The 17,427-nt window shown below is 36.0% G+C and overlaps 1 protein-coding gene across 7 annotated transcripts in view; it reads left to right on the top strand.

Moving 5' to 3' along the window:
• Positions 1-17,427, top strand: part of LOC101898348 (uncharacterized) — a 335,007-nt gene that overhangs the window by 304,142 nt on the left and 13,438 nt on the right. For all 7 annotated transcript variants that reach the window (XM_059128040.1, XM_059128042.1, XM_059128041.1 and 4 more), the window contains one exon: positions 4,295-4,767. In XM_059128040.1, coding sequence (XP_058984023.1) covers positions 4,295-4,767 — 473 coding nt within the window. The remainder of the gene's footprint in view (positions 1-4,294; positions 4,768-17,427) is intronic.

The following is a 17,427-nucleotide window of genomic DNA, read 5'->3' as shown; positions in this document are numbered from 1 at the left end:
CTTACTTTTGATAGTTAAGTTAAAGCCATGTAGCCAGGACATTTGAAATACTTAAAAAGAACCGTTACGTTAATATACATTAACATTTTTGCTGTGAGTGTTTACTTTAATTTAGAAATTACTATTGATTCTATCTAAACGTATATGCAAAATTTCTTTTATTCATCATAAATATTGTGCCCCTTAAATAAATGTGTTGAAAGGACTACAACAATAAACCACACACACCACAGTAACAAACCACAACCACCATAGCAGAATTGCAATTATGAACTTGATATTGTGAAAAATCCTCGGCATTCCATTCGTATTTCGCGATTTTCCTATATTGTTAAAATCCTAAAAATACCGAATGTAGCCGTGTTTTAGAGTCTCTACGAAAACATAGACCTGCATAGGTAACTTTTGTCATAAGCCATTACAATATTCAAATGCGAAACTTAAAAAACATCGGTGAATAATATAGCTGACATTATCAAAATACCGAATATCGGGAGGTATCGTTATATGGGGGCTATACGAAGAAGTGGACCAGCACATACAATTTCCTGTCTTAGGCTGTAGTATCCATTACGAACTGTAAATATGAAATTTGAAACAATTCCCTTTAATAATGTCGCTTAAATCATCAAAAATACTGTTTAACTCTGGAGATGGCTTCGACAACGGTAATAACAACAAGAACTACCCAGAGTTAATATGTGTGATTTGAGAGGTGAGGGTGATTCGCTTGTGTGGTGATGGTTATTGAATGAAATAAAACACAAGGAAGAGTTAGTATAATTCTTAATGATTCAAAGTTTCATTTCGAGGGGTTAGCGAGCGACAAGTGGACACCTCGATTACAGAACGACAAGCGAACGTTAAGGTTCATGCAATCACAGAGGATCGTGGTGATCGCCGAGGATCTTTGTTGATTACTACTAGTAATAAATATTCCAATAAGAGAAAGGTAAAGCAAGAAGAAATAACTCAACAACAACCCTCCGTTGACATCTGCGCTCTACGGTCTCCGCCGAGGAGTTGCCCGTGGTGTCAATCACCATTCGTGATTGACTGGACTCGGGTAATTGAGGTGGAACTTATCAACTTATACATTCCGGCCCCTTCAGATTCCTAGGTGAGCTACAGTTTCAAACTTCGAGTTTTACGTTATTACATAAACGATTAGCATTCGGTCGGACATCGATTAATTTGTGGGGTCTAAAATGTATATTTCGAGGTGTTACAAACGGAATGGCAAACTTAATATACCCTACATACTATGGTGAGGGATATAACAAAACAAGTAAAAAAGCTGTAAGTTCGGCCGGGGCGAACTTGAATGCCCTCCGCCATTTGGAACTAATTGGGAAATTCTCAAAAACAATAAAATCCGTTAAAATCTAAAAAATACCGAATGTTTCTCTTACATTAAGGTCTATACGACGACATGGACCTGCATAGGTAACACTTTTCATAAGCCATTACAATATTCAAATGCGAAACTTAAAAAATATTAACGGTAGTAATGTAGCTAAAATCATCAAAATACCGGATATGGGAGGTACCGTTATATGGGGACTATACGAAGGCGTGGACATGCACAGACAATTTTCTGTCTTAGGCTGTAGTATCCATTACGAACTTCAAATATCAAATTTGAACCAATTCCGGTGAATAATGTCGCAAAAATCATTAAAATACCGAATATAGGGAGGTACTGTTAGAAGGGAGCTCTATAGACAATTTTCTGTTTTAGGCTGTAGTATCCATTACGAACTTCTAATACCAAATTTAGAACAATTCCGGTGAATAATGTCTCTAAAATCATCAAAATACCGAATATGGGGAGGTACAGTTATATGGGGGCTCTACGAAGACGTGGACCTGCACATACAATCTTCTGTCATAGGCTGTAGTATCTATTACGAACATCAAATATCAAATTTTAAGAATTCCGGTGAATAATGTCGCTAAAATCAACAAATTTTGTATTTGAAGTTCGTAATGGATACTACATCCTATGCCAGAAAATTGTCTGTGCAGGCTTATGACAAAAGTTGCGTATGCAGGATCACGTCGTCGTACAGACCCTAATATACAGCTACATTCGGTAATTTTAATTTTAACAGAATTTTCAATGGATTTTAATTTTTTGAAAATTGCCAAAGTTGTACCAAATGGTGGAGGGTATTCAAAGTTCTGCGAACTTCCAAGTTTTTTTACTTGTTTAAGTTTCGCATTTGAATATTGTAATGGTTTATGACAAAAGTTACCTATGCAGGTCCATGTCGTCGTATAGACCCTAGTATAACAGCTACATTCGGTATTTTTAAGACTTTAACATAATTTTAACGGATTCTATTGATTTTGGGCCGAACTTACATCTTTTTTACTTGTTATATTTCCGTAGTGTTAATTTTTTCATTCGACTTTATTTGTTGTCCCATCAGTTTAAAAATCGATTAAAATTTGTCAGGTAATAGAAAACCACAAGTAACAAAGTCTAGGGTAAATTAGGTTAAGACCGACCATGGGATACCCTATTACATTATAATTTATAGTAAAGTTTTTGTAGATCCGAAACTCTTTGAACTGGAATGAACGAGTCCCTCAAGATATTGGGATACATAATAGGACTAGTCAAAAGATCATTCAAAAATAGTGCAATAAGTTTCTGTTGAAGGTTATTTTTGTCATTGTTACATTATTCCGGTCAAACGTGACCCAAAGACAATCCTAAATTTCGTAGCAATTGCCTTATATTTACGCCCTCTATGGTGTCTATATGAATTCGAAAAAGAGTGTGACTTTCAGTTTTAAAAATATATTAATAAAAACTATGATCCTAATCTCTCAACACACTCAAAATTACGCTTCCATCGATCTATAATTAAGCTATAGACCAACTGCAAAATCGGCAAAAAACATTGTGAGACTTGTACCTAATACATGGTAGAATAAAGGAGGTAAAGTCATGCGATACTTTCTTATTTTTAATATGGTAACAATATTTCGAGTTGTCACAACATTTTTGGCCCGATCAAACTTTTAATTCCTCCAACCCATAGTGTTGTATTGCACTGTTATAATATCCAGCTCTACATTTGCTGTCAAATTAAATTTCATTGATAACAGATTTCCATATATACCATACTAGGGCGGGTATATTAACTTTATAATTCCATTCGTAACTGCTCGAAATACTCATGTCAGACCCAACAAAGTATATATATTCTTGATCACCGTAAAATTCTAAATCGATTAAGCGACGTCCGTCCATCTGTTGTAATCACGCTATCTTTCGAAGGAATTTTGCACACATGTATACTCTGCGTGTAGGCAGGTTAAGTTCGTAAATGGGCAATGTTGGTCCACGTTTTCATATAGCCCCCATAAAGACGTTTCATTTAGAGGTATTTTTCTTTTGTATTTTTTTCTATTGTATCATCAAAATACAGAATATCGGGAGGTACCGTTATATGGGGGCTATACGAAGACGTGGACCTGCACAGTCAGTTTTCTGTATTAGGCTGTAGTATCCATTACGTACTTCAAATACCAATTTTAAAACAATTCCGGTGAATAATGTAGCTAAAATCATCAAAATACCGAATATCGGGAGGTACCTTTTATGGGAGCTATACAAAGACGTGAACCTGCACAGACAGTTTTCTGTATTAGGCTGTAGTATCCATTACGTACTTGAAATACCAATTTTAAAACAATTCCGGTGAATAATGTCTCTAAAATCATCAAAATACCGAATATCGTGAGGTACCGTTATATGTGGGCTATACCAAAACGCGGACCTACGTGCCATTTTCAATACCAAAAATCCTGTAGACATAATATAGGTTTGAGTACAATCTACTTCATTTCATTCGGAAGCTAGAGTGATTTCCACAAACGGACGGACATCGCTAAATCGACATAGAATTTTATGCTGATCAAGAATATATACTTTTTAGTGTCTAAAATGTATATTTCGAGGTGTTACAAACGGAATGACAAACTTAATATAACCTCCATAATATGGTGGAGGGTATACAAATTAGAATTGACCTAACTTGTATTCATTGTACATGGTTACAGAGACATACGCCAGAAATTGAAATAAACCAAAACATGAGATCTTATTGGAGGAACAGTACACATTAGTGTTATCCTTTCGATAAGTTTGATATATATATTCACAATTATCAATTGGATTGGATATATTCACTATCATTAATGACAGAATTCTTGCCCTAATTTTTTTCGGTTTGGCCTAAATATTTAACAAATTGCTTATTCCTTCATTTCTTTACAGAATACTGGTGTGTGGCGATGAGACACAAAAACCGTTTCCTCTTCTTGTATGGCATTTATCACAACGGAAGCTATTGTACGACTTGCGTATTCCTCACCACGATTTCATAACTTCTCTCTCGGCCATCACACACGAAGGTTCGTATGTGTGTGTTGTGGCGAAGGAATTAAATGAACCCACTCCAAATTTTATTGTTGTATATGATCTTCAAAGTGGAACGCTTTTCAAGAAATGGAAGCCTTCTTGTAATACCACATCCTTGGCGATATCACAGACAAATGCTTGCGTTATTGCAGGTCTCGAAGACGCAAAAATACTTATATGGGATTTGGTTACTGGCAACTGCAGATCAAGTTTAGTAGGACACAATGCACCAGTTACGAGTTTGAAATTGGATCCTATGTGTAAAGTTCTACTATCAACTGACAAGGAAGGGCGAGATAATGCTTTACGTTTGTGGGAATTGAATACAGGTATTTAAAATCAATATCCCCGTCTATTAATTTTAAAATGTAGTGACTTTTTAATTTTAAGTAGAACAAAAATATATTCCAAAATTAAAAGTGTTCTAGAAAGGCATTTTTAGCATCATCTTGGCAGCGAACTCACTGTAGATTCCAAATGGAATAAAGAAGGTTAATAACAGTTCTCCCCCAAAACTTAATCACGCAGCATTATTGAAGTTCACATTTTTAAAGTCTTTGCCAAATTTTTCATCCTAATTACCGTAATTTTCATTTTCTCGTTCTAAAATGACAAAAATAACTTCATTAGCTATATTTATCGAATAGGTATTTTTGTACCCTCCACCATACCATGGAGGGTATATTAACTTCGCCATTCCGTTTGAAGATCCTCGAAATACTAATTTAAGACCCAAAAAAGTATTTATATATTTGATCAGCATAAAATTCGATTTGGCGATGTCCGTCTGTCTGTTGTAATCACGCTATCTTTCGAACAAAATGAGATAGAGGGCTAAAATTTTGCACACAAGTGTATTTTATCAATAGGCAGGTTAAGTTCGAAAATGGGTCATCCCCCCATATAACGGTACCTCTAAATATTTGGTATTTTGATGATTTTGGAGACATTATAGATTGGAACTCTTTCAAATTTTGTATTGGAAGCTCTTGATGGGTACTTCAACCTATGACAGAAAATTGTATATGCAGGTTTCATATAGCCCTATATAACGGTACATGGATATTTCGATGATTTTAGCGACATAATTTATTCACCGGAATTGTTTCAAACTTATTATGTGAAAGCATTAATGTATACCACATCCTATGAAAAAAAATTGTGGATAAATTGTGACGTTTCATGGTGCCTTGACGCACATATACAAACGAATACATGGACTGCACCGGCTGTAGTTACCAGTTCTAGGGAGTGAGAGAGAAAGATCAATCACGCTACAATGTGAACTTTGGAGCATATCTAAAAACGAAGGCAGGGAAGGAAAATACAAAACTAACAATAAACAAGTAAAAAAGGCTGTAAGTTTGGCCGGGCCGAACTTTAAATACCCTCCACCAATTGGAACGAATTTTTCAATTCAACAATAAAATCCGTTAACAATTCTGTTAAAATCTTAAAAATACCGAATGTAGCTGTTATATTAGGGTCTATAGACGACATGGACCTGCGTAGGTAACAATTGTCATAAGCCATTACAATATTCAAATGCGAAACTTAAAAAAATGGTAATAATGTAGATAAAATCATCAAAATATCGAATATCGGGAGATACCCTTATATAGGGGCTATACGAAGACATTTACCTGCGCAGACAATTTTCTGTCTTTGGCTGTAGTATCCATTACGAACTTCAAATACCACATTTGAAAAACCTCCGGTGAAAAATGTCGGTTGTTATTACATCTTTCCGATAGATAAAAAAGTGATGTTGTCGGACACATAAATCATTTTTCCTCATTACAAGTCTCATTTAAATAAAAACTTCCGATAAGCAAAAGGCCAGACCACTTTCCCTTTATCTTTTAACGTAAAGTTTACTGAATTCATGTTGCCATATTTTATATTGATAATATGACAATAAAAGCAAAATATATTTAAATAAAGAAATGGATAACGCAAATCATTTATTTTACATTGAAGAACGGAACTATAAATTTATTTCACGAAATTAATTACAAATTCGTTTTGTTAATTATTTTCAACCTAAAATGAAGATGCCATTGTGAAAAAAATGCTGTGACTACCAGTTACTTTTACAAAAAGATTGCCATATCTCTGTAAGAAATGCATATACTTTAAAGGAAAGATGTAATAATGAGAATCCGATAATGTGAACTTTATCCTTCACTTTTCCTAAAGTAAGGGATAATAAAAGTGGACTATAAAGCGAAGATATAAGAGCGGTCCATAGAATTTTATGCTGATCAAGAATATATCTTATGGGGTCTAATATGTGTATTTCGATGTGTTGCAAACAGAATTACAATCTTAATATACCTTCGATACTATGGTGGAGGGTATAAAAATAAACACGACGAAAGTGACAAACAAGGACAGGTGAAATATAGAAAAATTCGTAAAGTGAAAATTTACAATTCAAATTGAGGGGAGCTATCCAGGTTAGTGCTTACCTTTGGAGTATTCCCCGCACTGGCTAAACGTCATATTACGCTATTTTGCAGAGAGTAATGTTTTTCAAAACATTTTCTTCTAATGCGAACCTCTTCCTTAGTTGTTTACTCAATCTTAGCGTGGTATGGTGGGTACAATGCCTAGTTTTCAAAACCAATCTTTATTGAAAGAATGTCTTACATTTTCTTACATAGAGAGGTATAAAGAAAATGTGTTTACTTTAATTCGCGTATAACATTAATTAAATTAAAAGGTTGTATTAATAGCCAAGGCACGGTCGACGAAATGGTTTTTGTTGTAACAGACAAAACCAACTTACTTGGTTATGCTACTTCGTTCAGTTAGAACGAAAGCATAACAAGTGCAGAAAGATGTAAATGTTTATAAGTGCGGTTGTAAGATTTAGAAGATTTTCCAAAAGAATTTTAGTTTTATTTAATTCTTTGGTTCCTCTTCTATTGAGCTTGCGATGTCGTCACTTGGGTAAAAAAAATGTTTTTGCCATAGAAGTTATTTTTAAAATAACTTCTGGGGAGAATATCCCAGAAAAAAAACAAGGAAACTGATGAGGATTGGTGGCTCTTTCCGAAACCTAGGTATTCCCTGCCCTTACCCCCTGGTAAACAAAACCATCGTTCTCCACTAATAGGCAAACGTTGTTTTTATAAAAACTACAATAAAGGGATTAAGCCTGACCATTTTGCAACAACAAAATACCATGGTATGCCGAACAAACAAGCCACCACTATTTTAGTAAAATATAATAGCAATGAAAAAAACTTGTAATTTACAAAATCTAAATTTCATATTTCGATTTATTATTTTAAATTTTATAGAAGCCTACTATTTTTAGGCCAGATATTTATAAAGACACCAATAAACTAGAACTTCAAAAATATATTCGTAATTAAAAATTTAAACATTTCTCCACTTTCAATTGTTTATTCAAATTTTGTTATTAAGTGAGTGCCAAATCTCTGCTAACAATTTCTTACTAAAATTTTAAAAGAAATATATATTACCGGATATTACAAAAATATAAATTACTACATGATTTTTTATTTGTTGCTTCGCAAGTGCAGCACACAACATAATCTACCTAACCGTCGTAGTGACACACACACAATTTAGGCACACATTCACATAAATGTCACCTAACCTAACATAACATGGTTCGCTGTCATCGTCGACACCCTACACTTAACAATGGGGCCAATGGCACGTCTTTGAGGCAAAAAAATCACAGGAACGAGGTAGACCTTTCAAAGTTAATTTTTGGTGCTAGTTATGACGATATTAACATCAGCAAGAATATAGATATAGCTCTCACTAATAACATTCATTTGATTTCAGATTTTGGGCCTTTCAGAGTCGTAATGTGAACCCCATAACAATGACATTCGGCACGAGGTGTCAGATAAAGCTTAGAAATACTTCTGACAAATTTGGTCGAAATCGGTTTATTTACATACAGCTTCAATATATATTCCCCTCAAATTTTTTGTAAATGTTTAAGTAGGTTATTAACGTCAATATTAAAGTGTGCCATATTCGGACCAAACCAATTTCTTTATAGCTACAACCCCCATAACGGTACCTCCCGATATTCGGTATTTTGATGATTTAAGCGACATTATTTACCGGAATTGTTTCAAATTTGGTATTTGAAGTTCGTAATGAATACTTCAGCCAATGAGAGAAAATTGTCTGTGCAGGTCCACGTCTTCGTATAGCCCCCATATTACGGTACCCCCTGATTTTCGGTATGTTGATGATTTTAGCGGCATTATTTACCGGAGCTATTTTACATTTTATATTTGAAGTTCGAAATGGCTACTACATCCTATGCAGAAAATTGTCTGTGTAGGCTTATGACAAAAGTTGCGTATTCAGGTCCACGTTGTCGTATAGACCCTAATATACGGATACATTCTGTATTTTTAAGATTTTAACAGAAGTTTAATGAATTTTATGTTTTTGAAAATTGCCAAATTTGTACCAAATGGTGGAGGGTATTCAAAGTTCGTCTCGACCGAACTTAAAACTTTTTTACTTGTTTTCTGTTAATAAGATGCAACCAGTTTTGGTCTGGTGTCAATAATAATATGAGGTTTGATTAAATTTAAATGTCAGGAAATGGCGAAAGGAATAGATGGCATCTTTGACAACTCGGCATAATGTCATGAGATGTTGTCAGATTATAATTTTTGTTTTCAGATTTAGATATAACCTACACATATATTTTCAACTGTGCCAAATTTATTCTGTTTAGCTCCGATGTATAAGAATGATCCGATACATACAATCGATTTTATAAAGGTTATAACATATACTCAATTATAATATTAGGTACGAAAGGTCACAAAAAGCATAAAAATATCTCCGCCACATTTAGTGGAAATCAATTAAGGCAATAAATTTCTGAGACAAAAAGTTTAAAATTTTGAACAAAAACGAAGAAATTGTGTTGTTCAATTGAAAAATGTCTGATGTTGTGCGTATTGAACCGCTGAACGCGGAGAATTACGACACATGGAAGCTGCGAATGCATGCTATTTTGGTAAAAGATGGTTTGTGGAGTTGTGTAGACGGAAATGACGAAAGCCCCGGGGAAGGAATCGAAGCAGCAGCTAGTAAAACAAGACCAAAAGCAGGGGTATACAGACGTTGGCAATGAGTCCCTCCGAACTGAGTTCGATTGTAGAATATGAAAGTGGGAGAGAAATTTGGATGCGATTGAAATCTATGTATTAATCGAAAGGGCCTGCCGCCAAAGCGAAATTTTTGAAAAGAATGGCATTGTCTCTAAAAATTAGTAAAGTTCGTGATCATTTTAACGATTTTTACGATGCCGTTACTATATTAAAAGATATCGGTGTCGCAATAGGTGACGAACTTTTAGCAATTTAACTATTATATAGTATTTCGGATTCATTTGAATCGTTTCGATATGGTTTAGAGACACGCAATAAACTACTAAAACCACAAATTATGCGTGTTAAAACTTTAGAGTCAAGAAAATTGGTAGGGAACAGTGATGCGTCCAATTCTCTTTATACTAAGAAATATTAACAGAAAGATAGGCAGACGAAACCTAAACAAAGTAATAGGTATTTTAAGTGAGGTAAAATCGGACATATTGCGATGAACTGTAGAACAAAAAACATTATAATTGTTCATGATCTGCAAAAAGGGAAAAAACAAATGTGTCATTAATGAAAAAGAAACAGTTTATTTGTGTTCAGATGTAAATTCAAAGCAGTGTTTAGGCTCTGGTTGTACATCACATATGAGTGTACAAAAATTAGTGGAATCAGAAACCTTGAGGTTTGACTGAATAATAGAGGTCCTGAAACGAATTTGAAATTGAAAGGCGTTCTTTCAATCGAATTTTTTGTTTGGGTCAAAAATGACAGACAATGGTTATGAGCTAAAATTGCATAAAAAGCATGCAATTGTAATTGGTAAAGATAATAATTGCTGAAAGCATCGAAAACTTTAAAAACATGGTATATTTAGTGAATATTATTAAACCTAAAAAGGAACTTGATGAGTGGCATTATAAAATGTGTCACATTAATGGAAAATATTTAAAGAAAATGACAAATAATAATTCAGTTTTTGATTCAAAATTCAGAACCTACCTAAAATTGTGAACCTGTGAGGTGTGTTTTAGGGAAAAATAAACTCGGGAAAAAAACACTTTAAAAGAATGAATATAAAGCGTGTGAGTGTTTGCTTGAGATAGTACACAGTGACATATGTGCGAGGATAAGATGTGAGTCGAAAGGTGATGTGAAATACTTTGTTAATTTTCTTGATGAAAAATCACCGTGGTGCGAAATATATTTTCTAAGACACAAATCGGATGTATTGCCACCTTTGAATAGATTCAAAAACTGGAGTGAAAATTTGACTTGTCGTATAATTCAGACGATACAATCGGATATTGGAAAAGAATATTATTGTCGGAAATGGTAAATTTGACACATTTAGAGAAATGTGGCATAAAATGGCGATTAACTACACCATATATGACTCAACAGAATGGTATGCAGAACGTTAAAACCAAATACTTCAGAGATGACCAGATGTATGATGAAACATGACGATTCACCATGCGGGACAGAGGGTCAAGCCTGTTCCTCTTTAAACTACAAATACCAGTAAGTGCGTTTCGATTATGCAGTTAAACTATATATATATATATATATATATATATATATATATATATATATATATATATATATATATAGTTTAACTGCATAATCGAAACGCACTTACTGGTATTTGTAGTTTAAAGAGGAACAGGCTATATATTTATATATATATCTTTAAAAGTGACTGCAGTCTTATCATCATTAGGTCTCTCTCGAACCCTGAAACGTTATCCATAGTTTACTCATATCAGTTCCAATCTTGCAACACTTCAGATGGTTTACCCACATTCTCCGTTTGTGCTCCTGAACCCACCTGTTGACTTTCATTGTCAGTTCACTGACTCTGGGATCAGTATGGTGTTAAAGAAAGTGAGCTTTCTTGTCTGTGCAGGTCCACGTCTTCGTATAGCCCCCATATTACGGTACCCCCCGCTTTTCGGTATTTTGATGATTTTAGCGGCATTATTTACCGGAGCTACTTTTACATTTAGTATTTGAAGTTCGTAATGAATACTACAGCCTATGACAGAAAATTGTCCATGCAGGTCCACGTCTTCGTATAGACCCCATATAAGGGTTCTCTCTGGTATTGGGGATTTTGATGATTTCAGAGACATTATTTACCGGAATTCTTTCAAATTTCATATTCGAAGTTCCTAATGGATATTACAGCCAGTGACAGAAAATTGTCCCTGCAGGTCCACGTCTTCGTTTAGCCCCCATATAACGGTACCCCCGATATACGGCATTTTTAAGATTTTAGCGACATTATTTAGCGGAATTATTTCAAATTTTATATTTGAAGTTCGAAATGGCTACTACATCCTATGCAGAAAATTGTCTGTGTAGGCTTATGACAAAAGTTGCGTATGCAGGTCCACGTTGTCGTATAGACCCTAATATACGGATACATTCTGTATTTTTAAGATTTTAACAGAAGTTTAATGAATTTTATGTTTTTGAAAATTGCCAAATTTGTACCAAATGGTGGAGGGTATTCAAAGTTCGTCTCGACCGAACTTAAAACTTTTTTACTTGTTTTCTGTTAATAAGATGCAAACAGTTTTTGTCTGGTGTAAATAATAATATGAGGTTTGATTAAATTTAAGTGTCAGGAAATGGCGAAAGGAATAGATGGCATCTTTGACAACTCGGCATAATGTCATGAGATGTTGTCAGATTATAATTTTTGTTTTCAGATTTAGATATAACCTACACATATATTTTCAACTGTACCAATTTTATTTTGTTTAGCTCCGATGTATAAGAATGATCCAATACATACAATCGATTTTATAAAGGTTATAACATATACTCATTTATAATATTAGGTACGAAAGGTCACAAAAACCATAAAAATATCTCCGCCACATTTAGTGGAAATCAATTATGGCAATAAATTTCTGAGACAAAAAGTTTAAAATTTTGAACAAAAACGAAGAAATTGTGTTGTTCAACTGAAAAATGTCTGCTGTTGTACGTATTGAACCGCAGAACGCGGAGAATTACGACACATGGAGATGGTTTGTGGCGTTGTGTAGACGGAAATGACGAAAGCCCCGGGGAAGGAATCGAAGCAGCAGCTTGTAAAAACAAGCCCAAAAGGCAGCAGTATACAGACGTTGGTAATGAGTCCCTCCGAACTGAGTTTGATTGCAGAATATGAAAGTGGAAGAGAAATTTGGATGCGATTGAAATCTATGTATTAATCGAAAGGGCCTGCCGCCAAAGCGAAATTTTTGAAAAGAATGGCATTGTCTCTAAAAATTAGTAAAGTTCGTGATCATTTTAACGATTTTTACGATGCCGTTACTATATTAAAAGATATCGGTGTCGCAATAGGTGACGAACTTTTAGCAATTTAACTATTACATAGTATTTCGGATTCATTTGAATCGTTTCGATATGGCTTAGAGACACGCAATAAACTACTAAAACCACAAATTATGCGTGTTAAAACTTTAGAGTCAAGAAAATTGGTAGGGAACAGTGATGCGTCCAATTCTTTTTATACTAAAAAATATTAACAGAAAGATAGGCAGACGAAACCTAAACAAAGTAATTGATGAAAAATCACCGTGGTGCGAAATATATTTTCTAAGACACAATTCGGATGTATTGCCACGTTTGAATAGATTCAAAAACTGGAGTGAAAGTTTGACTTGTCGTATAATTCAGACGATACAATCGGATATTGGAAAAGAATATTATTATCGGAAATGGGAAATTTGACACGATTAGAGAAATGTCGCATAAAAGGGCGGTTAACTACACCACATATGACTCAACAGAATGGTATGCAGAACGTAAAAACCAACTACTTCAGAGATGACCAGATGTATGATGAAACATGACGATTCACCATGCGGGACAGAGGGTAAAGAAAATACTTTCATACAAAAGTATCTGTATTCAAGCCTGTTCCTCTTTAAACTACAAATACCAGTAAGTGCTTTTCGATTATGCAGTCAAACTTTATATATATATATATATATATATATATATATATATATATATATATATATATATATATATATATAAAGTTATATATATTTATATATATATATATATAAAGTGCAGCGTTCAGAGATCATGAAATCGGGCGATCTATTAATGGAGGAGATTATCGGGTAATGATCTGAGCCAAGGGAATGGGTTGTCAAGTCACGCCATTTAGCAGACCGGGTGACACTACTGTTAAAACTGGCAAACTGTGACACTCCCCTCTTATTGGGTTGAGACCAGACTCATTTACCGTGCAAAACGTGGAGAAGTCAATCTGCTCCGTCCCTCTGGCCATTACCTAGGACGGAATGCTACAACTTATGGTGGGCATTGAAATCCTCTAGTACAACGCAGTTAATGCCTTCCCAGAGCGAGCTTATGCTAGGCAAATAACGCAGTTCACAGGTATTAACTGGATAGACATACACATTAAGTACCACTTCCTCGGCAGTTCCACACATGACTGCCACTCCATACATTCCATGTATGGGTCACTAGAGACTAGCTCAAGCGAAATAAGTCTGTATTGAGTAGAGTGGTGTAAGAAGAACGCTAATCCCCCACCCCCACTTTTGGTGCGAACTTTCCTCCATACTTTCTAACCATTGCAACGCTGTATGCTACAATTTTCATTGAGCTTGGTTTCCTGCACCGCAGCGATCAATATATTCCTCCGGTTCATGAAATCTACCATCTCATCAATCTTATCTCGAAGTCCGTTGCAATTGAATTGCAAGAATCATGTCCGGAATTGGATCAGCTGTTCGTATAAATGGAAATAAACACCTACTGCAAACATTTTCTGATCCCGGGCTATTTTGAATGGCTTGAAGGACATGATCACCAATTTTAGACACGTGGCATTAATTTATTTTTCCCAAATAATTGTATGTCATCGAGTTATCTGAATTAGTTATACTATAAAGTCTATTCAACTTTTGAAATGTGGAACTTGAAGTCGTACAATAACAATAATTGCTAAAGTAGACCAGTAGCCTTCATATCAAATGACTGTGATAATGACATATTAATACATTTTATTTGTTTCGGTTCATTGGAAGCTTCTCCAGTATCTGGCTATTTCAACAAAAGTTTCGCTTTCAACTTCCGTTAACATGCCTTCATTTGATGTTTCAGTTTGTTGATGGTATCCGGGAGTATTCGCATTCAATTTGTTTTGATACAATGGCTTAGTTTTATAAAACTCATCAGACGGCTTTTAAAATCCGCTCTCGTTGATAATTTGATATCATATATTATCCAAAACGTGGATAAGTCAATCTGCTCTGTCCCTCTGGCCATTACCTAGGACGGGATGCTACAACTTATGGTGGGCATTGAAATCCCCTAGCACCACGCAGTTAATGCCTTCCAAGAGCGAGTTTATGTTAGGCAAATAACGCAGTTCACAGGTATTAACTGGCGAGACATACACATTAAGTACCTCTATCTCAGCAGTTCCACACATGACTGCCACTCCATACATTCCATGTATGGGTCACTAGAGACTAGCTCAAGCGAAATAGGTCTGTATTGAGTAGAGTGGTGTAAGAAGAACACTAATCCCCCACTTCCACTTTTGGTGCGAACTTTCCTCCATACGTTCTAACCATTGCAACGCTGTATACTACAAATTTCATTGAGCTTGGTTTCCTGCACCGCAGCGATCAATATGTTCCTCCGATTCATGAAATCTACCATCTCATAAATTTTATCTCGAAGTCCGTTGCAATTGAATTGCATGAATTATGTCCGGAATTGGATCAGCAACATTTGGCGTTAGGTGCTGCGGTTCAGGAGACTGCGGGGGCGTTCCATGCTCTGACGAAAAATAGCTGAGGACTACTTTGTTACAGAACGATGCAACATACTCCTTCTCGCTATGATCTCGAAACCGGGATAGACCGGAACAGTTCTTAAAATGCACCCATCCTCTGTATCCATTACATGGCACCGAGACTGATCTATGGTGTGCCAAGTTTTCACAAACCAAACAAAACCATTTCAGGGGTTTTCTTCAATGCCGGCACGGACCAATAGAATCAGGAGCAAGAATTCCGGGATATGCTGCTCCCAAAACATAAAAATAAAGAAACACGAAAATGTATACACTGAGTTATTTTTCCCAAATAATTGTATGTCATCGAGTTATCTGAATTAGTTATATTATAAAGCCTATGCAACTTTTGAAATGTTGAACTTGAAGTCGTACAATAACAATAATTGGTAAAGTAGACCAGTACCCTTCATATCAAATTCTTGCTCCTGATTCTATTGGTCCGTGCCGGCATTGAAGAAACCCCCTGAAATGGTTTTGTTCGGTTTGTGAAAACTTGACACACCATAGATCAGTCTCGGTGCCATGTAATGGATACAGAGGATGGGTGCATTTTAAGAACTGTTCCGGTCTATCCCGGTTGCGAGATCATAGCGAGAGGGAGTATGTTGCATCGTGCTGTAACAAAGTAGTCCTCAGCTATTCTTCGTCAGAGCATGGAACGCCCCCGCAGTCTCCTGAACCGCAGCACCTAACGCCAAATGTTGCTGATCCAATTCCGGACATGATTCATGCAATTCAATTGTAACGGACTTCGAGATAAAATTTATGAGATGGTAGATTTCATGAATCGGAGGAACATATTGATCGCTGCGGTGCATGAAACCAAGCTCAATGAAAATTGTAGTATACAGCGTTGCAATGGTTAGAACGTATGGAGGAAAGTTCGCACCAAAAGTGGAAGTGGGGGATTAGCGTTCTTCTTACACCACTCTACTCAATACAGACCTATTTCGCTTGAGCTAGTCTCTAGTGACCCATACATGGAATGTATGGAGTGGCAGTCATGTGTGGAACTGCTGAGGTAGAGGTACTTAATGTGTATGTCTCGCCAGTTAATACCTGTGAACTGCGTTATTTGCCTAACATAAACTCGCTCTTGGAAGGCATTAACTGCGTGGTACTAGGGGATTTCAATGCTCACCATAAGTTGTAGCATCCCGTCCTAGGTAATGGCCAGAGGGACAGAGCAGATTGACTTATCCACGTTTTGCACGGTAAATGAGGGTGGTCTCAACCCAACAAGAGGGGAGTGTCACAGTTTGCCAGTTTTAACATTAGTGTCACTCTGTCTGATAAATGGCGTGACTTGACAACCCGTTCCCTTGGCTCAGATCATTACCCGATAATCTCCTCCATTAACAGATCGCCCGATTTCATGATATCTGAACGCCGCACTTTCTTGAACCATGGGAAAGCTCACTTTCTTTAACACCATACTGATCCCAGAGTCAGTGAACTGACAAAGGAAGTGAATAGGTTGGTTCAGGGGCACAAACGGAGAATGTGGATAAACCACCTGAAGTGTTGCAACATTGGAGCTGATATGAGTAAACTATGGATAAAGTTTCAGGGTTCGAGAGAGACCTAATCTGGAACCCTGGGAAAAGGGGTGAGAAGACTGTAGTCACTTTTAACGACGTAAAGGTGACTGATCCGAGCGATGCGCTGGCCACTTTAATCGCTCACTCACTTCCTTTAACGCCATACTGATCCCAGACTCAGTGAACTGACAATGGAAGTCAACAGGTTGGTTCATGAGCACAAACGGAGAAGTGGCTAGACCATCTGAAGTGTTGCAACATTGGAACTTATATGAGTAAACTATAGATAAAGTTTCAGGGTTCTAGAGAGACCTCATCTCGAACCGTGGGCAAAGGGATTATAAGATAGCAGTCGCATTTAACGACGTAAAGGTGACTGATCCGAGCGATGCGCTGGCTATTTTAATCGCCATTTTGCTGAGCATCACGAGACTTATAGGGTGGGGGGTTGGTCTACGGACTTAACAAACC

The sequence above is a fragment of the Musca domestica genome, unplaced genomic scaffold, assembly GCF_030504385.1.
Source record: "Musca domestica strain aabys unplaced genomic scaffold, Musca_domestica.polishedcontigs.V.1.1 5, whole genome shotgun sequence".
In the NCBI taxonomy this organism is placed as follows: Eukaryota; Metazoa; Arthropoda; class Insecta; order Diptera; family Muscidae; genus Musca; species Musca domestica.
This window is presented reverse-complemented; position numbering and strand designations above follow the sequence as displayed.